General features: G+C 41.7%; 2 protein-coding genes across 7 annotated transcripts; both read right to left on the bottom strand.

The window, feature by feature from the left end:
- Positions 1–801: 801 nt before the first annotated feature.
- LOC306939959 (uncharacterized protein) lies at positions 802–3,757 on the bottom strand. 2 transcript variants are annotated; one of them, XM_079524808.1, is made up of 4 exons: positions 3,571–3,757; positions 2,429–2,567; positions 1,747–1,851; positions 802–1,219 (listed from the first exon to the last, which is right to left on the bottom strand). In XM_079524808.1, the coding sequence occupies exons 2-4, from the start codon at positions 2,564–2,566 to the stop codon at positions 1,052–1,054; spliced, it is 411 nt and encodes a 136-aa protein (XP_079380934.1). In that variant the 5' UTR covers position 2,567; positions 3,571–3,757; the 3' UTR covers positions 802–1,051. The 2 variants fall into 2 exon arrangements, with proteins under 2 accessions (XP_079380934.1, XP_079380935.1); XM_079524809.1 differs by having other exon boundaries at positions 3,580–3,757.
- Positions 3,758–5,982: 2,225 nt separating this feature from the next.
- Positions 5,983–25,310, bottom strand: LOC306940164 (protein PRRC2B-like). 5 transcript variants are annotated; one of them, XM_079525174.1, is made up of 20 exons: positions 25,246–25,310; positions 24,962–25,018; positions 24,738–24,845; positions 24,415–24,492; positions 24,150–24,322; positions 23,714–23,734; positions 22,517–22,581; positions 21,981–22,087; positions 21,547–21,694; positions 18,246–18,599; positions 17,770–17,871; positions 16,803–17,007; positions 16,095–16,192; positions 15,644–15,771; positions 14,901–15,141; positions 14,113–14,295; positions 12,355–12,431; positions 11,031–11,100; positions 9,547–9,759; positions 5,983–8,667 (listed from the first exon to the last, which is right to left on the bottom strand). In XM_079525174.1, exons 10-20 carry the CDS (start codon positions 18,456–18,458, stop codon positions 8,500–8,502), a joined length of 1,698 nt encoding a protein of 565 aa, XP_079381300.1. In that variant the 5' UTR covers positions 18,459–18,599; positions 21,547–21,694; positions 21,981–22,087; positions 22,517–22,581; positions 23,714–23,734; positions 24,150–24,322; positions 24,415–24,492; positions 24,738–24,845; positions 24,962–25,018; positions 25,246–25,310; the 3' UTR covers positions 5,983–8,499. The 5 variants fall into 5 exon arrangements, with proteins under 5 accessions (XP_079381300.1, XP_079381302.1, XP_079381301.1 ...); XM_079525178.1 differs by having other exon boundaries at positions 8,531–8,667; positions 9,547–9,799; XM_079525176.1 differs by lacking the exon at positions 22,517–22,581.
- Positions 25,311–25,669: the final 359 nt, after the last annotated feature.

Genomic DNA, 25,669 nt, shown 5'->3' with positions numbered 1-25,669 from the left:
ATCCCTAAATCAGACCGGAAGGCCTTACCGTTGTGGCGTTCTACAGAAGCAAAGGTTTTAAGTAGCAGATCTACAAGCTCGTAGCGCGCCACTCGGTGGCGCGCTATGAGCTTGTAGATCTGCTATTTTTCAATAGCTAAAGCATAACATAATGCTAACACCAAAAGGGGTTCCCGCCCAAAATGGATTAAGGCAACCGGCCGGTTCCACGCGCTGCACAAGGTGCCCTTTTTTAACTTGAGCACCTGCCCCTCTAAATGTCTGTGCACGCCACTGGCGTCCAGTACAGGTACCGCTTAGCATTTCTTACAATTTGCATCAGCATGATGTGTGTGTGTGTGTGCCCTATTTGAGGGCCACAAACCACTGGAATAGAACCTGTCTCCTCTACCTGTCTCCTTGCTCAGGGGAGACATTTTATTAGGACCTTCAGGAAGTACCATTTGTTAACCAGTTGTGTCAAACCCCACACAGGATTCTCAATAGAAGAGCAGGGAGACCAAATACTACCACCCCAATTGTAGAAGTTCTATTGTATTAAGATACTCTACCATACAAACTAACATTGTATTCACTTAAACAAAAGAGTTGCATAGTACGGGATGCATACTAAGATTAGACACACCAACAGACCGACAATGGTCGGACTACCGCTCCAACTGCTGCTCCCGTGCTTGCGGTTATGTTTAGGTTAGGGTTAGAGATAGGTTGTCGATATCGGACTGTCTGACCAATGACTGGTCTAAACTCATAGTACAGCTTTAAGTTGACACATGAATTGCAGATTCGCAGGTGGCTGGAGTTTATTGTTTATTTGGAGCCCAAATCCCCATTAGCTACTACCTTAGTAGCAGCTACTCTTCCTGGGGTCCACACATGAAATACATGACATAATATGAAGACATTTTACATGAAAGTATAAGAAAAACAGTTACAAACTCAGAGGTGACCTCATGTTATGGTCATTCAGGGCTAGCTCTTTGTGTTTCTGGTGCTATTATTGTCCACACATTTTGTATGTCTTTGGCGAAAATGGATTTTGACAAAGATGTCACCAATTACAAGACATCTCGGAGGCAGCGTCGCTGTCACGTCGCGTGCGGATGGGAGACCAGCCGAACTCGGACTGGACGTCTTCAGCCAGGTGGGCACGGGACCAGCGGTGGTTCTGTCTGGAGCCTTGCCTCCCTCCTCCCCATGCACGACGTTTAGGGTTCATCTGGGAAGAAAATGCACACACATGGCTTAGCCTTAAAGCATTTAAGACCTGGAACGCATCTGTGAACGCCTTAGCTTTTAACCACATAAACCATTATTTGAAACTTTATAACTGTTGGAAATTAGCAGATATACAAGCTTGTAGATCTGCTAATTTTGAAAAATCGTGAAAGTGTGTGCAATTCTTTGAATATATTATATATTATTCTTTCACAGCGAATGTTTTTAACTCAAATCTTTGCTTCTGGGGGGTCCCTGGAACAAAGTATTTTGAGATGGGGGGGGTCGGTGGCCAAACATGTATAATGTTTGGGGTCCTTGACATGAAAAAGTTTGAGCACCGCTGATATAGAAGAATGTGTTTTTCAGAAAACGGTCAGGATTTAGAAGACATTTGTAGAATCGACCTCAGGTCTAAATGGGTTAACAAGAATACATTACGAATTAATCACTTAAGCCCTATTTCAATAATAGTGCAAATGTTGGGGGGGAAAAGTTAGACTCTTTTGAAATAATCCTTCGTCTCACCTGAACAAAAACAGTGGTGTTCATCTGAAGTGTCTCCACTCGCTCTGACAAATGGTTCAACCAGTCTAGGTGGTCAGCAATCGATTGGCTTAGATCACCGTTGGTCTACAAAGAAAAAAAATGAGGGCGAGCGTGTTTTAACATCTGGAAGTCAAGTCAATCCAGTACAAAACCAACACCAAGCTGAGACTGTACCAGAGCAGGGTGCATCATGTCTACCCTGCTATACAGTTCAGAATGAGGGGGATAACCACAAGTGATCTCACAAACTGTCAATGTTTCCACAGGACCACATCACAAACCTACAGGAAATACAGAGGATAGTTTGGGCCCAAAATCATAGAAGTCAGAGAACCACTGGCTAAGTTAGTGCACCCAAAAGGCCAGCATTCTATCCTGGGGTACTAATGGATATACATTTAGACCAGAGTACTTTTTATATTGCAGTATTGATACTTTTACTTGAGTAAAAAAATGTGAGTACTTCTTCCACTGCCGATGTTACTTTTGGCAGACGACACGACACCGCCGTATGACGCAGTCGCAGTGTAATAAAAGCGGACTTTTACCCCATACAGGTTGTCCTTGAGTTTAGTTTGACCCTAGCTCTGATCCATAGCTCGAATGCCGTAATACAACGGCAGCAAAGGGCATTAGGGCTATGGATCAGGGCTAGTTTTACCCCAGACAGGTTGTCCTTGAGTTCGCTGGCGGCGAGACGAACGTGTTCCAGTTTGTCTATCTGCTCCTTCAGCCTGTCGTCCAGCTCCTGCATCATCATCAAACCTTCATCTGGCCTGACGCCACTCCTAGAAGACATCCTGCAACGTACAGCAAAAGCATTTACACAGGGGTCGTCATTTATGTCCGTATGCACGGACAAATGTGTCTTGATCAGAATGTATCAGAATGTGAAGTATCCGGGTTTTATTCAGAATATGCGTATTTATTTACAACTCACGAGTCTACGACACTATGGCAGGAGTCAAAGTGGTTCTCAAATGTTTCATTTGCAAGGACCCCCTATGAGCTTACCATATGGACCCATGGTAAGGCGTGGTTCCATTTGTACATTCAGAAAACAAACACATACCATTTCAGATGACATCATTTTGGATCTGTAGTGTTTTTCAAACATATTCATGTCAAGGACCAAAAAATGATTTTATTTGGCCGCAGAGGGGAAAAAAAGCTAAAGTATAAAACAGGGTTACAGTGGTTAAACTGATGCTATTAATTAACACATTTAGCTGGGGAACCCCTCAAGGAGCAGTGGGGGGTTGAGCACCACTGTTGAATGTATAGGGAAGCTCTATTAGGACCAGTATCAAACACAAGATTAATTAATATATATGTATATTTCCAAACTTAAAGGCTGCCATATATAATAGACATAGCTCTGGTCCATAGCTCTAATGCAAATGCAACGCATTAGAGCTATATGGACCAGAGCTAGAATAGACATATATATCTAGTGTAGTAGGCCAGGCCTACATTTGACTTAATCATGCTATAATGTTCATATCAAACACTGTCGATGGCAGCTGCTGCTGAAGCTGAACACATTTCATACTAAATTAATTCAAACAGAGCTGCTTCTCGATTTCGCAAGGCATTACTGACTGGCTAACTGAGCTTGTAGATGGAAATGGTCACAAAAGTAAATACTGTAAACAAACTAAGCGTCAATGTAGCCGACTAGCCGCCTAGTCTCTCTGTATAATGTAGCCTACTAACGTTCATGTGTGCGATGCTGTACAACTGAACAACAACATTAACACAGATCAACAGCGGAAAGGGCATGTACATTATGTTTATTATTACCTGACTCACTGTCTTTTCAACACTTTGGAGAAGTTGGAGGAAAACCCGTGAAAGATATGGTCGACTGCTAAACTGCTTCCTTCCTGTTCTTTCCCTACAAACTTGTACAAACAAGATGTTTTTAAGGCTGTCTCTGCTTGGAGAAGTCTAAACAGGCCCTTGCTTTGTCTGGCAATAAAAAAAAAGTACGGAATTTGACACCTGTGACGTCAGTTCAGTCCGACCCCTAGATTTTTCTAAATTCCATTGAAAAAAAGATGAAAAAAAGTATTTATTTTTTTGATTATTTATTGGACATTTTTTGAACACCATTTTTTAAATTAGGAAACGTATTCAAATATATCCTGTGTGTAGGCTACTTATTGCAACATCTAGCTTATGTAGTTGACATTGGTTAACAGTGTTGGGCAGTAAGTTACTAGTTACATATTACTGTAATATTATTACTTTTTCCAGTAACGAGTAAAGTAAGGTATTACTCTGCCAAAACAGTAATATTATACCTATTTACTTAAAAAAAAATAGCACATATTACATATTACTCTCTGGATTTGTTGGCTACCGTTTGAAAACATTTTATTTAAAAGGTCAAGAGAGATTGCTGCTTTATTTTATAGCCTTTTTGGCTGATTGGCGACTCTTCTTAATATTATTATTCAAAACAATTGGATTCAGTTCTAAAATAAGCTGACTAAACATATTGTGTTGTTGTAGGATCCTTTTTTGCAGGTGGGGGGGGGGGGGGGGCGCAAAAGTAATACTAATGAGTAACATATATTGCCCAACACTGTTTGTGTATACAATATACTGTCCGTTTTGAGATTTTGCAGCTAGTGTGTGCAGTTCAGATTGTTGGAATATGCAGCTGGAAATGACTGATGAGAGACTGTTGAATATTTTGTTTTATATCCTGCAATTATTCAGTTTGGCTGATTGGAGACTTCTTATTCCAATGAATTGGATTCAGTTGTAAAAGGAGCTGGCTAAACAGATTGTGTTCTTTTGCGGGTGGAAGGGGCCCGGTTGAAAAGTAATATAAAGTAAGTAATATGTAACTATATTACTCTAGATTCCAAGTAATAAGTAATGTAATATTATTCATTTTTCTAAGGAGTAATAAGTAAAGTAAACATATTACTCTCCTAAGTAATATTGCCCAACACTGTTGGTTAATAACAACAATATCTATCATAACCAGTAAGACACCCAGAGGGCGAGAAGCGACCTCGCCACATCCGCCTGTGTGGCGGCAGACTGCTGGATGAGCACTGGCGCTTTGGCATGGGGAGTCAGATCAACATGCACTGGCCATAGACTATATGGTGCGTTTACAAGGTTTGATGTCAGATCAACATATGGAATGTCAGAACAGGTCAGCTCCATATATGGAGATCTAAGGGTGGCAGCGTGGGCAGTGTTTTGAGTGTACAGGGTTTGATGAGGGCCCAGGTAGGGCCTTAACTTTCAGACCTGTTGAGAACTCGCCGGCAGCTGCACTAATAACTTTGGGGCGGGCCCGTTAGAGTTTGAATGGACAGGTATTAATCAAAAGGGAGACATCGAAGAGGAAGGATGGTTGGGGAAGGATCAATATATGGAATGTCAGAACAGGTCAGCTCCATATATGGAGATCTAGGTGATGATCCAGTCTTCTCCATGTATGGCTATCCAGGGTTTGATGAGGTCAGTGTCGTGATCTTCATATATGGAGACCAGCCATATATGGAGCATGTCACAAGGCGTGATGGACTGACGACTATATATGGTGGCGTGACATGTCACCAGGCGTCACGAACTGATGGCCATATATGGTGGCATGACAGATGGATCGACTGACATGTTTTGTAGGTTTTCATAGTAATCTGTAAAAATACGTGTTCCGTTTCCGGTTCGAGAGAGGATGAAATCTTGAGGAAAGCTTGCTTGGTCCCTCAGGGCTCTATCCTAGACCCCCTCCTGTTTCCGCAACATAACGTGCTGTGAGTTAGTCTATTTCTGCTGAATCAATGTTCACCCCATCATGCCGACTTAAACAAGGCAATAATACAGAGAATAAATACAAAGGTAAGATTTTTGAGAAATCACAACTGCTTTATTTATTCTCTCAATAAGCTTTTTTTTTCTTCTTTCTTATTTAAACAAGTAAAGGGTGAGTAATTACCACACATTTGAAAGGAGAAAGACCAGGTAAGATAAATAGACTGCTGGATCAGCTCTAGAAAGCACTGGTCCTTTTGACAAAATTAAATATGCATCTTAAAAGTACAAAACAAAAGAACAACAAAAAAATAGGGCAACACTTCTGTGCACAGAAGTTGTATCCGGATCCTCTGGGATTTAAGAGGCAAAAACACCCAAAGCCCAAATAATCCTACCAACAATTGTAAGCAGTCCACTCCAAAAACATCATGGTGACCTTTTAAACATAGTTATTTATTTTTTAATTAGTTCATACAATATCTAAAATGAAGCATGATCATAGCCTCCCCCCCACTGACAAAGTTTGACTGTACAGTTAAGTATGCATATACATATATACCAGTGAAACACTGTCATAAAGATACATCGGAACATTTTGTAGTGTCATGGAGCGTTTTAGTAAGCAAGTAACATTTATAACCAGTTATGACATTGGCATAGTGAAGTTTCAAAATGACTGTCCATTAGAAAGAAATCAATGATGGTGCCGACAGCTTCACATTTTTCAAACAGAACAAACACAAGTCCTTCGTAGTCCATTGGAACTGCAGTGATCACAGGAAAAAAGCTTAAGCAAAAACGTTCATACATATATTCAACAAGCAAAGCTAAAAGCCTCTCTCTTTGTGATGATCGACGTCTAAGTTAAAAATAATTATTTGGACCCTGATTGTGATTATAGATAGGTTGCATTTATTGCTAGTGCCACCTCGGAGACCAGAAGCGGAATAAAAATCAGATGGTGGTTTGTTTCTTCACATTTTCCCGCCCCACGTTTCACATAAGCTGGTTTCAAATGGAATTGCAGAGAAAAGGTATTTCAGGAGCCCTATGAGAAAACGTGAAGGAATAAAAACAAACACACACTAGGCCGGGGTATATAAAAATCACTTATCACGTGGCCACCTAACAAACATCTCAATTCTTTACAGCCAAAGTGAAGCAACATAGAGTAAACGTCTCATAATCCGTTTAGGTTTCATTTTACAGCAGGGCTTCTCAAACTTCTGGATTTCAAGGACCCCCGAGTTTGTTTTGCATTAGGCCACGGACCCCCATTACAGTTACAGACTGGCAAGGGTCCATTTGTTTAAGAATCAATCATTTAGATAGGGAACCTCCTCAAGGACCCCACTTTGAGAACCACTGATTTACAGTAATTAATGAATGCAGCCCCCTTTCCCAAAACTACAGAACAAGCCTTCCAACATGATCAACTTTGTTGATCAAAATCCACACACTGTGGCAGCATCCAGTATGTCCATTGACTTCAGGTACTGAATGTGTGTGTGCGTGCACGCTGAATGTGTGTGTGTGTGTGTGTGTGTGTGTGTGTGTGTGTGTTTTCTAAAATGTCACCAGGTCCCGGGGTGGGAGGAGTCCCGTAAGCTCATCATCACATGCACACACCCGTTATCAAAGCCAGCGAAGTTCCGGTGGAAGAAATGACAATTTTTCCAAAACAATGTCCAACTTTTTGCTTCAGTTTACATGAAGAGAGCGAGCTAAAACTTAAAACCAAAACAAAAAAGCAAGGAATATCACCATAAAAAAAAACAACTACCAATCCAAGCGGTTTTGTCACAGATCACAAGCTGTGAAGTATACCCCCAGAAAGATCCACTTCACTCTTTCCATGTTAACACAACATCCTCAAATTCAAGTTAAAATATTTTTTATTTTTTTATTTTTTTGATGATTGAATAAAAGCAGTCCTTTAGTAATTGAGTAAATATGTGACAATAACTTAGAAAATGTTTCAGCTCCATAACTACCAGCAAAAAAGAAAGTGCCCTTCTGCATTTTCTTGGTCGAAAACACCTCGCAGACACTCATGGTAACGGATCAACGTGTGCCCGGTTTTAAGGACTCTATAGTCCCATGAACGGGGCATACATACAGTTTGGCAAAAAAAAACGGTGTGGAAAAAAAAATCTGTTTGTCGTTTTCCTTTTCCTCACTTTTGGAGCAAGAAACACACAAAACAGGAATATATATTTTCACCTCACCATTGTTCTCTTAAAAAAAGGACATTAAACGTTAATAAATAAAAAGTGGGACCTTGAAGAGATCTGCTTTAGAAGAAGTGTCTATTGTGTCTATGTATATATTTATTATATATATATATATATATATTTATATATCTCTATACGTGTTGTGAGAGAATAAGTGTCCGGTTCTGACAGTTCAGAGGGGATAGTACAGTATGCCTCGGTGCCTTTGGGGGGGCCTTGGGATGAGGTGGCTCGTAGGAGGCTTATAGCTCTTTTAAACTACGAAAGGTAATCCAGAACCTGAAACTTTCCAGAACCCTTGAAGTTCTGTGATGTGGTTTTCTTTCAGAACCACCCCTGATGGGGAGGTCCACCATTAAAAAAGAAAGAAAAAATAGCTGAAATATAAGCATCGCGTTGACTTATATCTTGACTTGAGCTTATAGATCTACTATTTATTTTTTGCTATTTTTAGGAACATTTTGAAAATTCTAAGTTCTGGGTCCCCAGAACTGATGGTTAGTATCACCACATCCTTGCACAGAGCCCAAATTAGGTTCTGAGAACCTTTCATCTGAAACCGAGCCATTGCGTGTGGAAAACATATCCGGGAACCGCAAAATGATGTTTTCACGGCACAGTTCACTTAAGTTTCTTGTAGTGGGAAAATGGTCGGTGTAGGGGGAGGGGTGGCTTTCTGGTGGTTTTCGAGAGAAGGCTTTTAAAGGTCTGTTTGCTAAGCCTGGCCCTCCTTCACTTTGACAGCCTGAGGTTTGATGGCTCCAGTGCGTGCTGGTTTGGCTTGTCCCGGGGAGGGCAGGGGCTCCTGGAGTTTGCTGGTCATGCCCCCCGATGGCACCTTTCCCTCACCCACCGCCTTGTGCACGTCCCGCAGGGTTTTAGTCTGTGCCAAGAAGGGATAGGCAAAGGTTACTAACATTTCACAATGCCAACATCTGCCTCACTAACACCATTGTTTAATAAAATATGTTGTCTTTTCCTGCTTTTAATCACTTTTCTTTTTTTTCTCAAAAATGTGATTATAGCAGCTCTACAAGCTCACAACACATCATATCGCGATTCTTAAAATGATAGGATTCAGGTTAAAATCAGGCCTTTATTACTTTACATACAGTTAAAGTGCTCAATCAATACCTATGTTGGCCGTTTGCGGAATTATCCACTACATGCTAATGCATTATACAGTATTCTCTCTTCCCCCATTTCTAAAACCAATAGCATTTCATGCAAAGATATTAAGCACAATTAAGTTTAAACATATTCACAATCAATAGTATTTACTGGAATTCTAGCATTGCCAAAATGTTAAGCATAATTACAAACTACAAACTATTAAAGGGATAATTTCACTTCCAAACATGTTTGAAAGTCAACTATCCCTTTAACTTATTAGTTATATCTGACCAAAGCCTCAAATCAAGCCAATATAAAATCTACAATGTAACAGTATATTGTCGATGCCGGAAAGAAACCTTGTTTGTCCATATTTCATCTTTTTTTCTTCCATAGATCAAAGCCATATTCTACGTGCAAAGTGCGACTTTGCACCTTGTCGCATGACAAGGTAGCAAAAATAGCAGATAACAGCTTTGGACCTACAAGGTTTCCACCTGACAGTATTAGTTATAGACAATTACCCCCAAACCCCAACTAACTGTACAACAGCAACATTAGCATGCATTCACATTTCATTGGCTCAAAATGTAAAAAGGGAAAAATGGATTAAAAATGAAATTACCTAAATTTACAGTGGGTGGCTCACCTTCATGCCATCCTCTGGCCCCTTAACGGGGGGCTCGGGGGCATTGGGAGGGGTGGAGTGGGAAGGCTCGCGCCCCCCGGGGCTGGGGTACGGGGGGGAACGGATGATGACTGTCTTGTTGACCTGCATGACAGGTCTCTGGATGGGGGTGGGGAAAGGACCAGTGGTGGGGGGCCGCATGTGCATCACCATGCTGCCCTGGGGAGGTGGCGCCTACAGGGGGCAGCAGAGGGACACTATTATACATCCATGTCTGGATGTATAAAGAATGCTTCAATAACAGTCATTTATATCATTGTACTTGCATATCAGATGTAATGACAAATAACAAATAACTGAAATTAAGTTCAAGGCAATTATGGTTGAGTAAATGTTTTCTTTTGGGGGGGGGGGGGGGGGGGGGCATTGAACAAGAATATATAACAAATAACTTAATATACAAAGCCCATTACTGAAATATACAAATACAGGTAAATTAATGACAATGCCCAGTGCTAATTATCAAAAATAAATAATGTGTCTATGACCAAAAAAATCCACAGTTAATCATTTTACACTTTTGCAATGTTTTTGGCCTAAATCTAAATACCCCAAAAAAGAATGCTAGGTTTAAAGTGGCTAGAAGAGGATGGACAATAACATGAAAATAATAATATGTGTACATTTCTGTTCATTTCATCCAGCTGTTTATATATATTTTATGAAAAATAATTCCTATCAGCGGCCATATTGTGATCAGGTGATTATGTAATAATTGTGACATGCCTAATCTGAGGACAAGAAGCTTCAATAAACTATTTTGAATTTCCTTTTTCGGCAGCAGAAAGCTTATAGGAATGCAATATAGTGGTTGCTATTTGCAACCATTTATTCCACACATCTCTGAACAAGACAGTACAACTATCATTCACTTTTCTTTTAACTCTCTGGCATGATGTCCACATTTTGTTTTAAAATACAAAATTACTATCCTTTTTTCGTCAAGGCTGGTAATGGTATAGTAGACTTTAATGGTTTAAAGTAAAAACATAACCAGGTCTTCATATATGACAACAGTTACTTTTCCCCTTCAACTTTGAGAGACATAAATATGAACTTGAACTTGAGCAACAGGCAGACTCATTCAAATATTAAAGATCAGAACTTGGTGGTATTTGCTAGTTGGAAATGGCCATTTTGAAATAGTAATTTTTCATGTTTAACTTCATAAATCATGTATTGTAGATTTTTGCGTTGGCTATTCAAAAATAGCAGGAGTACAAGCTGCAAGCTTGTACTTCTGGGGAAAGTACAAGCTGCAAGCTTGTACTTTCCTTCTACGTGCTTCTACTGTTGTTGAACATTTTGGAGAGATCTTGAAGGTGTGAAAACTACATTTAGATTGGAAGACATGTGCAGAATTGGCCTCAGGTCTAAATGGGCTAAAATGACTTTATAAATGTGCAGTGTGTTTTAATGTTGAGTGACTAGTAGGCCAGCTATACCTGCTGAGTGTAATGTCCCACTGGGCCTCCAGGACCAGAGGGCTTCCCACTGGGACTGGCAGAGCCTGGCCTGCAAACACAAAAACATATACACGGTCAACTAGACACTTAGGGCAGATTCAATTTCATTTGATTCAAACTGTTCCCGAATACGATTGCCTGGTCCCCACTGGCCATGATTGACATTGGCCTTGATTCTTCCGCACCAGAGTACACTTCATTCAACTCAGTATTCAATTCTTTCACATTGCATCGATCCGTATCCGAGTACACTTCAATCGGTCCCGAGACTACCTCCATGCGGTCCCGGGATTGGTTGGATGTTCCGCTCCGGGGAATGGTACGCTGCAGTATTCATTCACACTACCACAACATCTGCCAAGTGGTCCCGAGTGCGCACCCAGGACCATAGTGTGAATCTGTCCTTACAGTTGAACGGGGTTGGCTCTGGACTTGGGTCTGTTTTTTTTACCCCTCTCTACACCAGTAGTTCTAAAACATTTTTTTAATATTATATATTTGGCGGCAAACCCCCGTCTGAAGATAAATGTCTTGTGCCAGGGACGAAGATGTGTAAAAAACAAACGAATGACACTCGTGTGAAGTGAGCCCACTGGATTTATATCGGCAACATGGCATCTTACTTCGTCATTAGTGAACTAAACAAAATTCAAGTCCATAGACTTGGCTTGCAAATGATTTACGTCATAAGAGCTCTAAACAAACATTGTAATATCCTCAAAATCCCATACACTTGGCTGCCATATGAGGTAATTTTCAAAAGCCATGCATTGGAGGGGCTAGCGCCCCTCAAAAATCTAATTATTATTCAACATTTTTGATATTTTTCAAAAGAATAAAAAAAAACAAAGCAGATGCACAAGCTCGTAGAACTGCTATTTTTGTATAGCCAACATATACAATATGGATGAAGTGGTTCAAATTATTGTAATGCGGCATTAACAAATTTGTCTGGAAACCCTATGTAACCACCTCAAGGACAGCAGACCCTGAGCATGTATTTACATCTGCTATATTGGGCGAATGTTTCCCAAAAATAGGGACGTTAGGGTTCATGTGGTTAATCCCGGTGCCACTTGGATGGATGGATTCCATGATTTAGTAAATACATACAAATACATAACTATGTAACCATATATATATACTCTGTGCATTACCGATAGACTCACAGCGGTTCACGTTGCATGCTTGTGGATCTACAATCTCGTCACATTTAGTTTTTTTTGCCAATGACGACATAGCCAGTAGGGAGTACAGGTTGGAAGCAGGCTTGAATACATTCAGAGTAGACTTGTTCTCCTACCTGTAAGAGCCCTGTAATCCTGGGGAATGATTGGGCTTGTCTGAGAACTGGAAGCCTTTCAGTTCCATCTGTGAGCCCTGGGAGTGAGGAGGGAACAGCGTTACACATTGGCTTCTACACTACTTCATGTCAAGTACACACGTGCTTCTTCTCAGTTTCATGTCAAGAAGAATGGATTTGGACCCCCACCAGAAAAGATACTACATGTGCCAGGGACCACCATGCAATATTTGTGTTCTTAAAATGTTTAATAAAAATATTCAAACATTTAAAAAATAAATGCCTGGATTTTTTTTAACATAGCAGTCGTTAGACTTTGTCAAGTAGTTTTGCCGAGGACCTCCCGTAACGTCCCTCAAGGACCCCCGGAGAAGCACTCTGGAGTACAGCACATGGCATTCTTTGAAGATTGACATGCTCTAGAATTATCTAAAGGCAGCGTAACTGATTATTTTTTGTACTAAAATACGGCCAGTAAGTGTTAAACAGCTCTATATTCCAATAGTAATCACTGCTATAGAGTATTTGTTCAGTAACAGGGGTCGCACCCCTCTCTCCAGCTCTTTAGTAAACAGAAAATACAGGATACAGGATAACAATTTTATTCAGTCAGGAGAGAGAACGCATATGGTACAGGATAATAACAAGTGAAATTGGAAGTGATTTAGTTAGTTTATTCATTTCGGTCACAATTTAACATAACAGTTGTGCATACAATAGAAGCAGCAAAAATAATTATTGGCCGAAAAGGCATGGGCTGAAGCCGAAGCTTATTATGCCCACCTATTAATATTTGAATTATTTAACACACCAGGAAAATAAAAATAAAAATGTGACTAGAGAGCAAACAAAAGAAAACAATATTTCAACGTAGTTTCATATATTACATCAGAACAAACAGTTGACACAATTCCGGCAATGCATCAATTATACAGAAGAAACAATAGATAAACAAAACAAAGCAGAGCTTGATCTGCAAGGATAGTATTTATTTGAGATCCCTTTTCGATATGTGTTCTTACATACATAAACACCTATATCTGTACACATATATACAGTAGGTGCATGTATGTAAGAATATATACTGAAAGGGAGGTAAAAATGATTAAACAAAACAATGATGAGCTGGGAAAACACTGGAACTGGATCACTATAAAAGTCAGGCTGATAAATTGGTTCTCTCTCCTGATTGGATGAGGAGCTATTTTCACTACTTGTGAAAAAGGTGGTTAAAGCGGCACTATGTAACTTCTATTTTCTTTTCATGAATAAAATGTAATTTTGTCCAATCTGTATGTATGGTAGAGTATGTTACAATATAACTTATACAATTGGGGCGGTTGAATTTTGTCTCACCTGCTCTTCTATTGAGACATTTAGATCGTGATCGTTTAGAAGGTCATGTCTCACCTAGACACAGGATCTGACACAAACTTTAACATGATGGTCTCAATATTCAATTAATCCCCCGAGCAAGCAGGCTAGGCTCTATTACAGCTCAACGGTAAAAAGAAAAAAAAATCAGCACTTCAGCGCTGGAAACCGGGTTTAAAATCCGGGAGGGGGGGGGGGGGGGGGGTAGAAGAGTAAAAGTTACATAGTGCGGCTTTAAGTGTGCCTGTGGGTTTTATAAATATTGAACAGGGAACGGTTCTGGACATACAAAGTCTCCGGCTGACGGTGAGGGATTTGCTCGTTATGCTGATGCAAACCCATCAGGCTGCCGTTGCCGTGTTGCTGTGACCCAGTGGACCTCACCTCTCGGGGGCTGCCAGTCATGACTTGTTGGGGCTGTGAGCCGGGCGGCAGCATGCGGCGCTGCGGGGGCGCTCCCACCGACAGGTTCTGTCCTGTCTGCTGCAGCTGGATGGACTGGGGAAGGATGAGGTGCTGCTGCGCCGAGCCGTAGCGCAGCTGAGAGCCCGGCAGGGGCATGGTCACCTGGAGGAGGGGGGGGGGGATTCAGGGAGAAAACAATGATATAGCGACTGCTGCGACAAAGACTAGAGGCACACGGATATTAACCCATTCAGGCCTGACGTCGAAATAAAAAAAACGTTCGCTCTGAAAGAATATATATTCCAAGATTTGTGCCGCATTTTTACGATTTTTCAAAAATAGCAGACCTACAAGTTCATAGCGCGCCACTCGGTGGCGCGCTATGAGCTTGTAGATCTGCTATTTTTCAATAGCTAAAGTATAACATAATGCTTAGTTAAAACACCAAAAGGGGTTCCCGCCCAAAATGGGTTTAAAGCTATAATATGACACACATGCGTCCTCAGGTCTAAATGGGTTAAAACTGATTTACTGCCGACATTGCCATCTGATGTCGGAAAAGTGTACTACAGCAGCGCCATCCAGCCATTTAATACGGCAAAATTACTTTTGGTACTTTAAGTATATTTTTATGCCGATACTTTTGTACTTTCACTCAAGTGCATTTTGAATTCCGGACTTTAGTAGTTCTAAATTTGCAGTATTTATACGTGTACTTAAGTAAAACAATTGAGTACTTTTCCCCACCACTGTGCATATATATATACCTGTATGAGCTGGGAGTCCATGAGCTGGGAGGAGCTCATGCCGGGGCCCTGGTTCATCTGGCCGTCGTAGACCATGGCCTGGCTGCCGTTCATGGGCTGGTAGTGGGAGCCCGACTGGGACTTGACCATGTCAGAGGGCTGCATGCCCGGGAAGGGCGAGTAGGGCCCTTTGAGCTGCCCTCCCCCCGACAACACCATGGGGTTCGGCTGAGACAGATTGGGATGCATGTAAACCTGGGACCTGTGCGGGGTAGAAAAAAACCCAATAGGAATTATAGGCATTGTAGCGTCAAAGTCCCTTCACTTTGGGCTACGTGCTCAAAAACTCATCACTTTTGAACTTGTGGATCTGCTACTTTTGTGTGACGCTGTAGCATGCATGATCAAATAGGGCGTCAATTTACAAAAAAACACGAAAACGTAGACTATGGAGATAAGAGGTTTCTGCCCGACAACAGCGATACATAGCATAGCAACAACCAAGTTGATAGCCTGGCTAATAAACCAGACCCAATCAGCCGTTGGCAAAAACAAAATTGCCTGCCGGCGGATTAGACTGGCTTATTAGCCAGGCTACCAAATTGACACACAGAGGCGTTCCCAGCTGGAAAGGTATAAATAACAACGTATGTGTAGCAGGTATAAATAAAAGAACAGTTAAAGTGCCATTTTATGGAAGCTTGTTCCAGATATATTATGTGGTTGACAAAAGGCGAACGTACTGCTGCCGGTGGGTACGGTACCTGAAGGGGGGCATGGAATTGAACATCTCCTGGGACTGGGAGACGGGCAGGCCTCCCCTCAGCCCCAGCTGGGCCTGGGCCTGGAGGGACGTGTGCAAGGAGATGGGGATCTGCTGGGCCGCGGCCGCCTGAATGGAGGAGGAACACACATGGACACATGGAAATGTTAAAAGGAGTGGAATGCTGTGATTTTTTTAAACTTTTTCTGTTTTGTTATGTGTCAATGGAGTTAACATTGCTAGTCTAATAGACCCCCAGGTGTGGTTAGAAAATTCAAATAATGTCTTCCCTGTGTATTTTTGGTTTCTTCCTGAAAGCCGAAAGCCTTAGAGTCGAAAAGGTCCAATCGAAACACACCACTTTAGTCACATCATCATAACCCTAACCCCTCCCCCAAAAGTAGCTAAAATATGTTGTCTATATTTTAACTCGGGCTTTAGCGGTGTGGTACCTGCTGGTAGCTCTGCTGCTGGCTCATGGTTTGTGGTACGAGGCGCGGCTGGCTGGGAAACACGTGACCGTCCAGGTACAGAGGAGGAATATGGTTCCCTGTGAAGGACAAACAACAGTTCAGTTCAGTCACTACTACAACTATGGCTCCCTACAAAGGACAAACAACAGCTCAGTTCAGTCACTACTACAACTATGGCTCCCTACAAAGGACAAACAACAGCTCAGTTCAGTCACTAATAGAGGAATATGGTTCCCTGTGAGGGACAAACAACAGCTCAAGTTCAGTCACTACTAGAGGAATATGGTTCCCAGATCAATTATTTTCATCAGGTGACGTCTTCTGTTGATCAATTATTTTCATCGTCCTGTGTACATTAGGCTGCAGTCAAGCAAGCAATGCATTTGACCATGTTACATATTACACCTCATGTTACACAAAGACAATGTAGAGATACAAACAAACATTTTCCCAAACATTCCTTTTCCAGGCCCGGGAAAAGTTTTTTCCAATTTCAAAATATTTCCAGGAATTTGCTACTTTTTAATTTCAATCCTATTAGTTTTGCTACTTTTTAACGATTACATGCAGCCACCAGGTGGCTTCACTCAGGAGCTAGTGCCAGCATAATGCAGGAAAATTAGACTCTTTAGAGAGCCTACAATTATACAATATTGAAGGGGAATAAAGAGGGATGTTATTTTTTACCCTGCATGGACATGGAGGGAGCCACGGAGGCCACGGGCATCGGGGGCATGGAGACGCCTCCGAAGGAGCCGTAGCTGACGCCCCCGCCGGTGGAGCCCACACCGCTGCAGGGAGGCTGGCTGCTGTTCCCCCCACCACCACCGGGGGAGCCCTGCTGCTCGGGGAGGGACTGGGAGTTCTCCCAGGCCTTGCGCGCCGATTCCATCTGGAGAGAGAGAGAGAGGGAGAGAGAGAGAGAGAGAGATATTGAGGACACAGAACAGCCCTGATCTGTTACCGAACACACTCCAGTCTATATCAATGCAATTTGCCAGCTTACAATTAAGAACATAATAGCCAGCACTCCAAAGGCCTTCCGGTACTTTTAATTCCTTAAGGGCAGCATACATGGATGGACACGTATCGGTGCTCAAGTCATCCTCAGTGTGACATGAATTAAAAGTACCAGAACACAGAACAGGGCTTGACATTTTGAGGCACTTGATTTTAAAACAACGAGCCATAATATTGATTGCTCGTTTAGCGCAAAGAATGACGTGATGATGGCCAGTAGCCATTTTAAATAAATAAATAAATAAGTGATGTAGGATAGTTTTCCCCTTTGAAAGTAAATAAATACAGAATAACACGCATACAGAATTCTGTTTTCCTGAAACGGAATGGTGGACAACAATATTGGGAAGGTGATTATTAGGAAAGCCAGACACTAATGTCAGACAATATTGTTGGCTTGGCAAAGTGAAACCATGAGTCTCTTGTTTAACGGACAAGTAAAATGTTAATGCACTTGTCTGGAAAGATTTATTACTAGGACTAAAGACTTTCCTTTAGATAAATAACTTTTCTTATTAAGCACAAGTCTTAGACTAAAATGTTCTTTCTTACTTTTTGTTAGACTTCTATCGAATGTAAAATGATATAAATAAAATATATTAATAGTAATTAATCCTATTCCTTCTTTGTGTACCTTGAGGGTGAGGTCAGCGCTGGGGAAGGAGATGGGGTTGAGGTTCATGCCAGGCTGCAGGTGGTTGGAGCGCAGCATTGGGATGCTCTGGTTGAGAGTGGGCTGTTGACACACAAACACACGTCCAGTTCCATGAGAACATCCACACACACAACGCAAATAACAGTATAATAACTGGATGTCAGTGATTCTCAACTGCAAGATTTCTCACACCGATAAATAGGAGCTTAAGCCATTAAGACCTGTAACGCAGCTGGTTATATCGGCTATTGAAAAATAGCCGATATACAATATCATAGCGGCAGCACCAAATATATTATATTAATATATTTTGAATTCCGTACTTTTACTTGCAAGTATTTCTATATCGCAGCATTGAAACATTTAAGTACTTTTTTACACCACTGGACATAAGAGGTTTCGTGATCCTAGGGCGACGACTTTCAACATTCATTCTCTCTCTCTAAACAACTCACGTTTGTCTGCAGCGCGTCCTGCAGCTGCTTGCTCACGGGGTTGGACACGACGGGCACCGGGGGGGCGGAGGAGCCTGGCGGTGGTGGCAGGCTGAAATCAGAGTCCTTGGCGCTGACCCCAAACTCGATGGGGGGCACGCCGGCCCCCAGCCCCGTGTCCACCACCCCGTGCAGGTGGTCCACCTGCACGCCGTTGACCCCCGGCCCCGCCATGCCAGGTCCGCCGCCCTCTAGGCGCTCCGCCACGCCCTGCGCCTCCGAGCCCTTCCGGTGCTTCAGGGAGCGCTCGTTGCCGATGGGCCCCGGCTTGTTGTGCTGCTCCTTGTTCTGCTGCTCGGGGCCGGCGTCAGAGTCCTGCAGCAGGAGGGGTGCAAATTAACACAGGCATAAACGTGTATTTACGTTCTATCAAATCCCACACTTGTGTGCCATATCGATATGAAACTGCCGGGTGCAGGTCTTTTTTCCGACCCGCCAAAATTCCGACGGGCAACAGTCCGACAGTATACAAACCCATCTCTCAGAGCTATGATCCCCAACACCGAAGAGGTGACATTGACACACAGCTGCAGGACTGACACAATGATCAACACCGCAGTCACACCTTGCGCCAGCACCTGGTGACAAGAACCCAGCTGGCACAAGACGTCTACATGACGTTAGGATAACGTTGTACTCCAACGTTGGATGACCATTGTTTTTTGGTTGGATATGAAAGTTTGATTGACGTCATAACCTAACGTTGGTCTGACATAAAAACCTAACGTTGGTCTGACATCATAAACTAACGTTGGTTTGACATCATAAACTAACGTTGGTTTGACGTAAATCTCTGAGGTTATGTAGACGTTGATTATAGGTCCGGCTCCCAACGTTGGATATTAGTTGTATTTTGGTTGGATATGAAAGTTTGATTGACGTCATAACCCAACGTTGGTCTGACATCAAAACCTAACGTTGGTTTGACATCATAAACTAACATAGGTTTGACGTCAATCTCTGAGGTTATGTAGACGTTGATTATAGGTCCGGCTCCCAACGTTGGATATTAGTTGTATTTTGGTTGGATATGAAAGTTTGATTGACGTCATAACCCAACGTTTGTCTGACATCATAAACTAACGTTGGTTTGACGTCAATCTCTGAGGTTATGTAGACGTTGATTATAGGTCCGACTCTTAACATTGGATATTAGTTGTATTTTAGTTGAAAATTAATTTGATTGATGTCATAAACCAACATTGGTTTGACGTCAACATCTGATGTTATCTATACGTTGGATATAAGTAAGAATTGTATTGCTGTCAAAACCCAATTAGGTTGACATAAATGCCCAAATTTGGACAGATGTTGCATGTTGGTTGTAAAACAACAGATGGCCGTCAAAACCCAAAGTTAGCCTTACATCAACTTCCAACATTAGACAGCCATGAGAAAAGAATAAAGTTAAGACAATTCACAATATAAATCAAGACAGATTTATTTAACCACTTAATGGTTCTCAAAAATAGCAATTCACAGGCACCATTTCAAAACAAATTTCACAGCCTCCTGGGAAAAACAAAATCACAGCCTGTCTGTCAATGGCAGACGTAAATGGGTCTAACCATTATTTTAACCCATTCTGGGCGGGAACCCCTTTGCGTTTTAAGCGTACGAAAAATAGGTGCAAATCTTTGAACATATATTTCAGAGCGAACATTTTTAACTAAAATATTTGCATCTGGGGGGTCCCTGGAACAACATATTTTGAGATGGGGGTCTGTGGCCCAATAGAGATAATTCTGGGGGTGCTTGACATGAAAAAGGTTGAGCACAACAGAAATAGAAACATGGGTTTTTCAGAAAACTATTAGGATTTAGAAGCCTTTTTTTTAAATAGACAGTCCAAACAAAACTGTAGCTGTTGAAAAATAGGAGTCCCTTGAACAACATATTTTCAGACGGCCAAATACGCCTACATATTTTTTGGGTCCTTGACATGAAAACGATGGAGCACCACTGAAAATACTGTCAAGACATAGAAGACATTTGTAGAATCACCTTCAGGCATCAATGGGTTAAATTCAATAATAGCAATATAAGTTTTTCGCAACATTGTTGCGAGACCTGGGACCCGCGAAACACATCCCAGGCTTCATACACACATAAAGAACTGTTGTGTGCTCTGCCTGTGTTTCATGGCCGCCTCAATGCTTTTCCAATGGAAGTCACGTGGTTTGACCAAACACTTGTTTGATGCGGGGGAGGGGGGCAATCAAACACAAGTGTTTGGTCAAATCACATGACTTCCATTGGAAAAGCATTGAGGCGGCCATGAAACACAGGCAGAGCACAGAACAGTTCTTTATGTGTGTACGAAGCCCCAGAGACCCGAAACACGTGCATTAGAGACCAGCGGGTGGCGGATTTAGCCGCGGTTGCCGCGGGTGAACCGCAGTTTAGGGTGGATTAGGGTCAATTCAATATATTATAAATTAATATCGGATAAACCGCGGGTGAAATAATGCTGGAAATAATAAATGAATGGCAGCCATCTATCTATAGGCTTTATAACTTTTAAAACGGAAATAAATTAATGATATCTATCTATAGTCTTATAATATATTTTTTAAAAGGCACAAAATCTCAGCATGCGTGCGTTAGTAGTATTTTAATATTTTCCATCAGGCACAAATTAGACGCCTATATTGGCTAAGAAGGACCACAACAACGAGTGGGCTGCTAGCTGCTAGGCTAACAGGCAGCTGAGAGTATGAAAGAAACTTACAACTAACTGAAACAGAAGGGAAGAATATAAGTTTGGCGTGGGACTCGGTGCCATGGGACTGCATGGGAGCGAGGGCTGGATATATGCCACATGAAAAGACGTTCGTTGCGATGTGCGAACGTGACTGACTGAACGGACGGCAGCCTTGTTGCCATGGAAATGGGAATATACAACCGTAACTTTGGTGAACTGTCGGCAGTGGTGAGTGACACAACTTATAAATAGCCGATCTACAAGCTCACAACGCGTCGCAGCGAGCCAGCGACGCGTTGTGAGCTTGTAGATTGGCTATCCCTGCAGCGGATTTCGGGTGGTTGCGGATATATAAATTGGATTAATTAATTAATGCGGTCGGATAACGGGCGGATCATTAATATGTACGGGCGGATTAGGGTGACAAAAAAGCTCATCCGCAGTTCTCTAACGTGCATCAATGAGGTTTTCTTTGTATTTGTGCATAAAACAGCTTCCTTGTGCAAAACAGCTTCCTTGTGCAAAGTAAAATAAAGTACTGTTGTCTCCAGTCTAGACCTTGTGCAAAATAAAATACTGTTGTCTCCAGCCTAGTCCGTCTTGGTCCTGCCACCTCCACCCAGCCTGTCTGGAGCATATTTCAAGCAGTAAGCAATTTGGTCAGAGATGTTAGCCTCCGTTTCTTTGGTGCTCCTCTGGACACTCTCTGCAAGACAGACAAGATGGGCTACAGTAAGCAGTAAAACCATTAAGCGGCAGAAATTCGAAGGGGTCAAACATTTAATCTAATGCTCAAAGTTAAAGGGATTTCAAGTTTGGACACTGGCTACATCATTACAAAATGAAAGCAAAAAGAGATATCCGTTTTAAAGGTGTCAAAGAACATAAGAACCATCCAGAATGTATACACTTGAAAACATTGTGGGTAGTTGCCTGGTTATTCACAAGTGGCCACTGTGTCAAAACATGGGTACTGGATATATGCCGTTTACCTATGACCACAGAGTAGAGGTGGAGCTTGATGAAAGACAGCTTTCTTTCTTTGGTTCCCAGCTTTCCCTTCATATTGAATTTTGCCATGAGGTCATTTGACATCAACCTGTGGATACAAAAGGTATTTAAAAGTGATGCAATTCCATTAACTTGTAGACTAGTAGAGGGCACCCCTAGAAGAGTACCTGTTGAGGGTACATGCAGTAGAAGTTAACACTCAGACTGCCAACACAAATTATATCACTCCATTTTTAAAGTTAAAAACGGATTGAATAGACAGTAACAGAGTACCGTCAAACGGGTGCAGTACTTAGTTTAGTCATTTGGTTAGACCAGTCATTAGTCCTACAACCCCTCAAACCCTCACCCCCACAGGGCAGCACACCTAAACCTAACCTTAACCCATGTCTAATCAATGACTAGTCTAAACTAAGTATGCACCCCCTGTCAAACAATTAGTCTAAAGCACCGAAAAAAGTTAAATGCAAGTCTACCATAATATTAATGCCCAATTAATACCTATAAAATAACATACTTTTCCATGACTCTCTTGACGTTATCCCTCAGTGTTGTTCCTCCAATCAGCGCCAAGGAATTAATCTGAAATGAACGGGGTTGAGAAAAAAAAAACAACAGCTCAGAATATCACCACGACTGTTGGAAGTGTAACACTCCACATTCAAGAACACTTTGTTGATTGAATAGGCTACTTGACAGAAATGTAAACAGCACCGTGGTACAGTAAGACATTAAACCATTCTTGGTGGGAACCCCTTGGTGTTTTAAGCAGTAGGTTATTTAAAAAATAGCACATTTTCAAGCTCATAGCGCGGCACAAGTGTCACACTATGAGCTTGTAGCTTGAGCTGCTATTTTTGAAATATCGTGAAAATGTGGCACACATCTTTGAATACAGATTCTTTCAGAGCGAACGTTTAACTCAAATCTTTGCTTCTGGGGGGTCCCAAATACAGATATGTCTGGGGTCCTTGACATGAAAAAGGTTGAGAACCACTGGCATAGAAACATGGGGTTTTCAGAAAACTGTCAGGATTTAGAAGACATTTGTAGAATCTGTTTTCAGGATGTTTGTTTTTCCTTTTAGCATCAACCCATTTACACGTGAGGACTTTTTCCCCATTGTGATCCTGTGTATTCAAGTCAACAGAGCATCACATATTACACCTTAATACATGTCATCAACAAATATAAACAGCTATATTTACTACTAGTAGTCTTGAGTAGCCAGTCATGTCTCAGACGAGTGCATTTGGGGATATCTAAATTCAATGTAGGGGCTACAACTGTGTGGAAAGTCTTTTGCGAATTAAAACCTGCATTGCAAAGTCTTTCATATTTGGATGGTATCAGGATTGGTTTAACGCAGAGGGTGTAGTACATCTGGAAACAGACAACCCTAAACCAAAGCAAAATGGAATGCTACCTAGCACTAAACAGATAATATATATGTCAGAATACCTGAGCATCGTGAACAACCCAAAACTTAAGTCTTTACTAGGTACAGAGTCAGTGGACACAGCCTTCAATAGAGAAAGGCCGCCACAGAAAGACCCCGCTCCCAAGGGATGACTATGCACCATTGCACCCACCCACTGCACACACAATGTGGTGGAAACTGAGCAATACTTTTTAAGCACCTGCCCACTATACAAAGACAGACATACTTCCCACAGATTACATACACCCTATGTGAGTTTGAAAACTACCATACCACAGCAGCAAGATGTGTGACCTGTTGTGATAAAAGAAGGTTAGCTAATGGAATACAACCAAACTAAGGTCTACTAACCATTGAGTGTACCTCTCGACCTACTGCACATATAAACAGCTGCTACCTTTATGTATTTTAAATCGGATGCTTTTATTGTATACCATTTAAATATTTTTAAGGACAATTGCTGCCATTTGTCCAAAAGTGACTGCAAAAGATTGCTGCCATTTGTTTCAATAAGCTTTAATACACTGTAGGCTATACTGTAAAGCATGTATAATGACGCAATGTGATACAACAGTTTACACAATGCCGTACCCCTCCAACTGTATACTTCCCCATTTTGAAATGATTAAATTACATTTTGACACATGCTTTGATACAGTGTCAAATTGCTACAGTTTTGAAACAGTTATGCTACAGTTGTGAAACCTACCAGATGCTGTCTTTCAGTAGCCGAGGTGAGGGACTCGTCAAGGACGGTTAGTCCCTCTACTGTGGTCGCCTTGGCCGGAAGGGGAGCACTCTCATCTTGACTGCTTGACAGCTTCAAGTCCTGCAACCCGTCCCGGATAGAAACGAGCAGCTCCAGAACCTTCCTCTGAAATTCTAAAGCATAGAAACGAATGATCACCACAAATAGAAAGAGCACAACCATACCAACAGCACAATGTGTGTGTGTGTGTGTGTGTGTCGCTTACTTGCTTGCTGCATTGGGTACGGTGATGCTCGTTGTAGTCTGGGGGTGGAGGTGGAGGTGGGGTTGCGTGACTTTTTTCCTGTTTGATGAGACAGGCATCCATAAGGTTATTTATTTGCCACTTTTCTTTAGTATAAACCATTGCATTAAGTACAAGTTCAAATCCTACAAATGTAACCTAGTAGTGGCAGCTAGTGTTCTTCCGAAATGAAGAACAGCAGCCCCCCCTCTCCACACAGTAATTAATCAATTGTAAGTATTGTAAGACTAGCATATACCGGTATAGGTCAAATGTTTATTAAAAAATTCTGACTTCATACGAACTTTTCGTAGGGGTAACTGGTGGGAAACTCTGTGCAGATCCCATGCTGTCATCAGTCTGATAATCTTGCAGTTCTGGCTCTTGCAGTTCTGGCTCTGAACTGAAGTGCCCTAAAGAAAACAGTGATTAACACCTTCTGAAATTCTAATGCATAGAAACAAATGACTACAATTAATTAGAGTGCAAAACCATACCACAACAACTTAAGTGTGCGTGCGTCGCTTACTTGGTTGCATTGGCTCAGGCAATTGAGTGGAGCTGGGTCCAGGCGACTTGGTTTTTTCTGTTTGATGAGACAGGCATCCATGAGAAGGTGATCTACTTTACTTTTATTCAATATGAACTACCATTGCATTTAATATATCCTCCATATATGACAGAGTGGCAGCTCCAAAATGAAATAAATGCAAACAATGATGACTTTAACAAACCAACAATCTAAAGTTGAAAAATGTTTAAGGAAGCACAACCTAGTTTTGGGGTGTGTGTGTGTGTGTGTGTCACAATTACTTCCTTGGTGTTTCTGGGCATTTTGGTCAGAGGATGGAGTGGAGGTCGTCCCTTGCGACTTTTCTGTTTGATGAGACATAGTTTTGGGATTCAGTGTGTGTCTCTATTACATTGTTGTGTATGACTAGCATACCACTATGAGTATGGGGCAAATGCTAATAAAAGCAGACTTCATACTAACCTTTTGGTCAAACACTTTGCAGCACCACCTTCTGTGGCACAAGTGGCAGCTCTGGACTGAAGCGACCTAAAGAAAACTGTGATTAAAACCGGATTTTTTTTACTGTATAGACTCATTACCTGCCTTCAGCTGTATTGTATATGAAACAGAAAAGATACTATATTCCACGTCAATATTGCTCCCGTCACTGGCATTTGTAGCCTACACACTCAATCATAATCAAATGGGACTGCCAACGTCCAG

The sequence above is a fragment of the Electrona antarctica genome (genome assembly GCF_951216825.1).
Source record: "Electrona antarctica genome assembly, chromosome: 16".
Lineage (NCBI taxonomy): Eukaryota > Metazoa > Chordata > Actinopteri > Myctophiformes > Myctophidae > Electrona > Electrona antarctica.
The sequence above is the reverse complement of the archived record's forward strand: the minus strand, read 5'-3'. Positions and strand labels throughout refer to the sequence as shown.

What these genes read in the sequence shown, in the direction of transcription:
- LOC306939959 (XM_079524808.1), bottom strand. Translation starts at nt 2,566, where the DNA reads ATGTCTTCTAGGAGTGGCGTCAGGCCAGATGAAGGTTTGATGATGATG. An exon ending in TCAAGGACAACCTGTCTGGG is followed by an intron (nt 1,852 to 2,428) that starts GTAAAACTAGCC and finishes TTTTCTTTGTAG; the next exon opens with ACCAACGGTGATCTAAGCCA. An exon ending in ACACCACTGTTTTTGTTCAG is followed by an intron (nt 1,220 to 1,746) that starts GTGAGACGAAGG and finishes TTTTCTTCCCAG; the next exon opens with ATGAACCCTAAACGTCGTGC.
- LOC306940164 (XM_079525174.1), bottom strand. Translation starts at nt 18,458, where the DNA reads ATGGCGGGGCCGGGGGTCAACGGCGTGCAGGTGGACCACCTGCACGGG. An exon ending in TGACTGGCAGCCCCCGAGAG is followed by an intron (nt 12,432 to 14,112) that starts GTGAGGTCCACT and finishes CCTCACTCCCAG; the next exon opens with GGCTCACAGATGGAACTGAA. An exon ending in GGCCAGAGGATGGCATGAAG is followed by an intron (nt 8,668 to 9,546) that starts GTGAGCCACCCA and finishes TTCTTGGCACAG; the next exon opens with ACTAAAACCCTGCGGGACGT.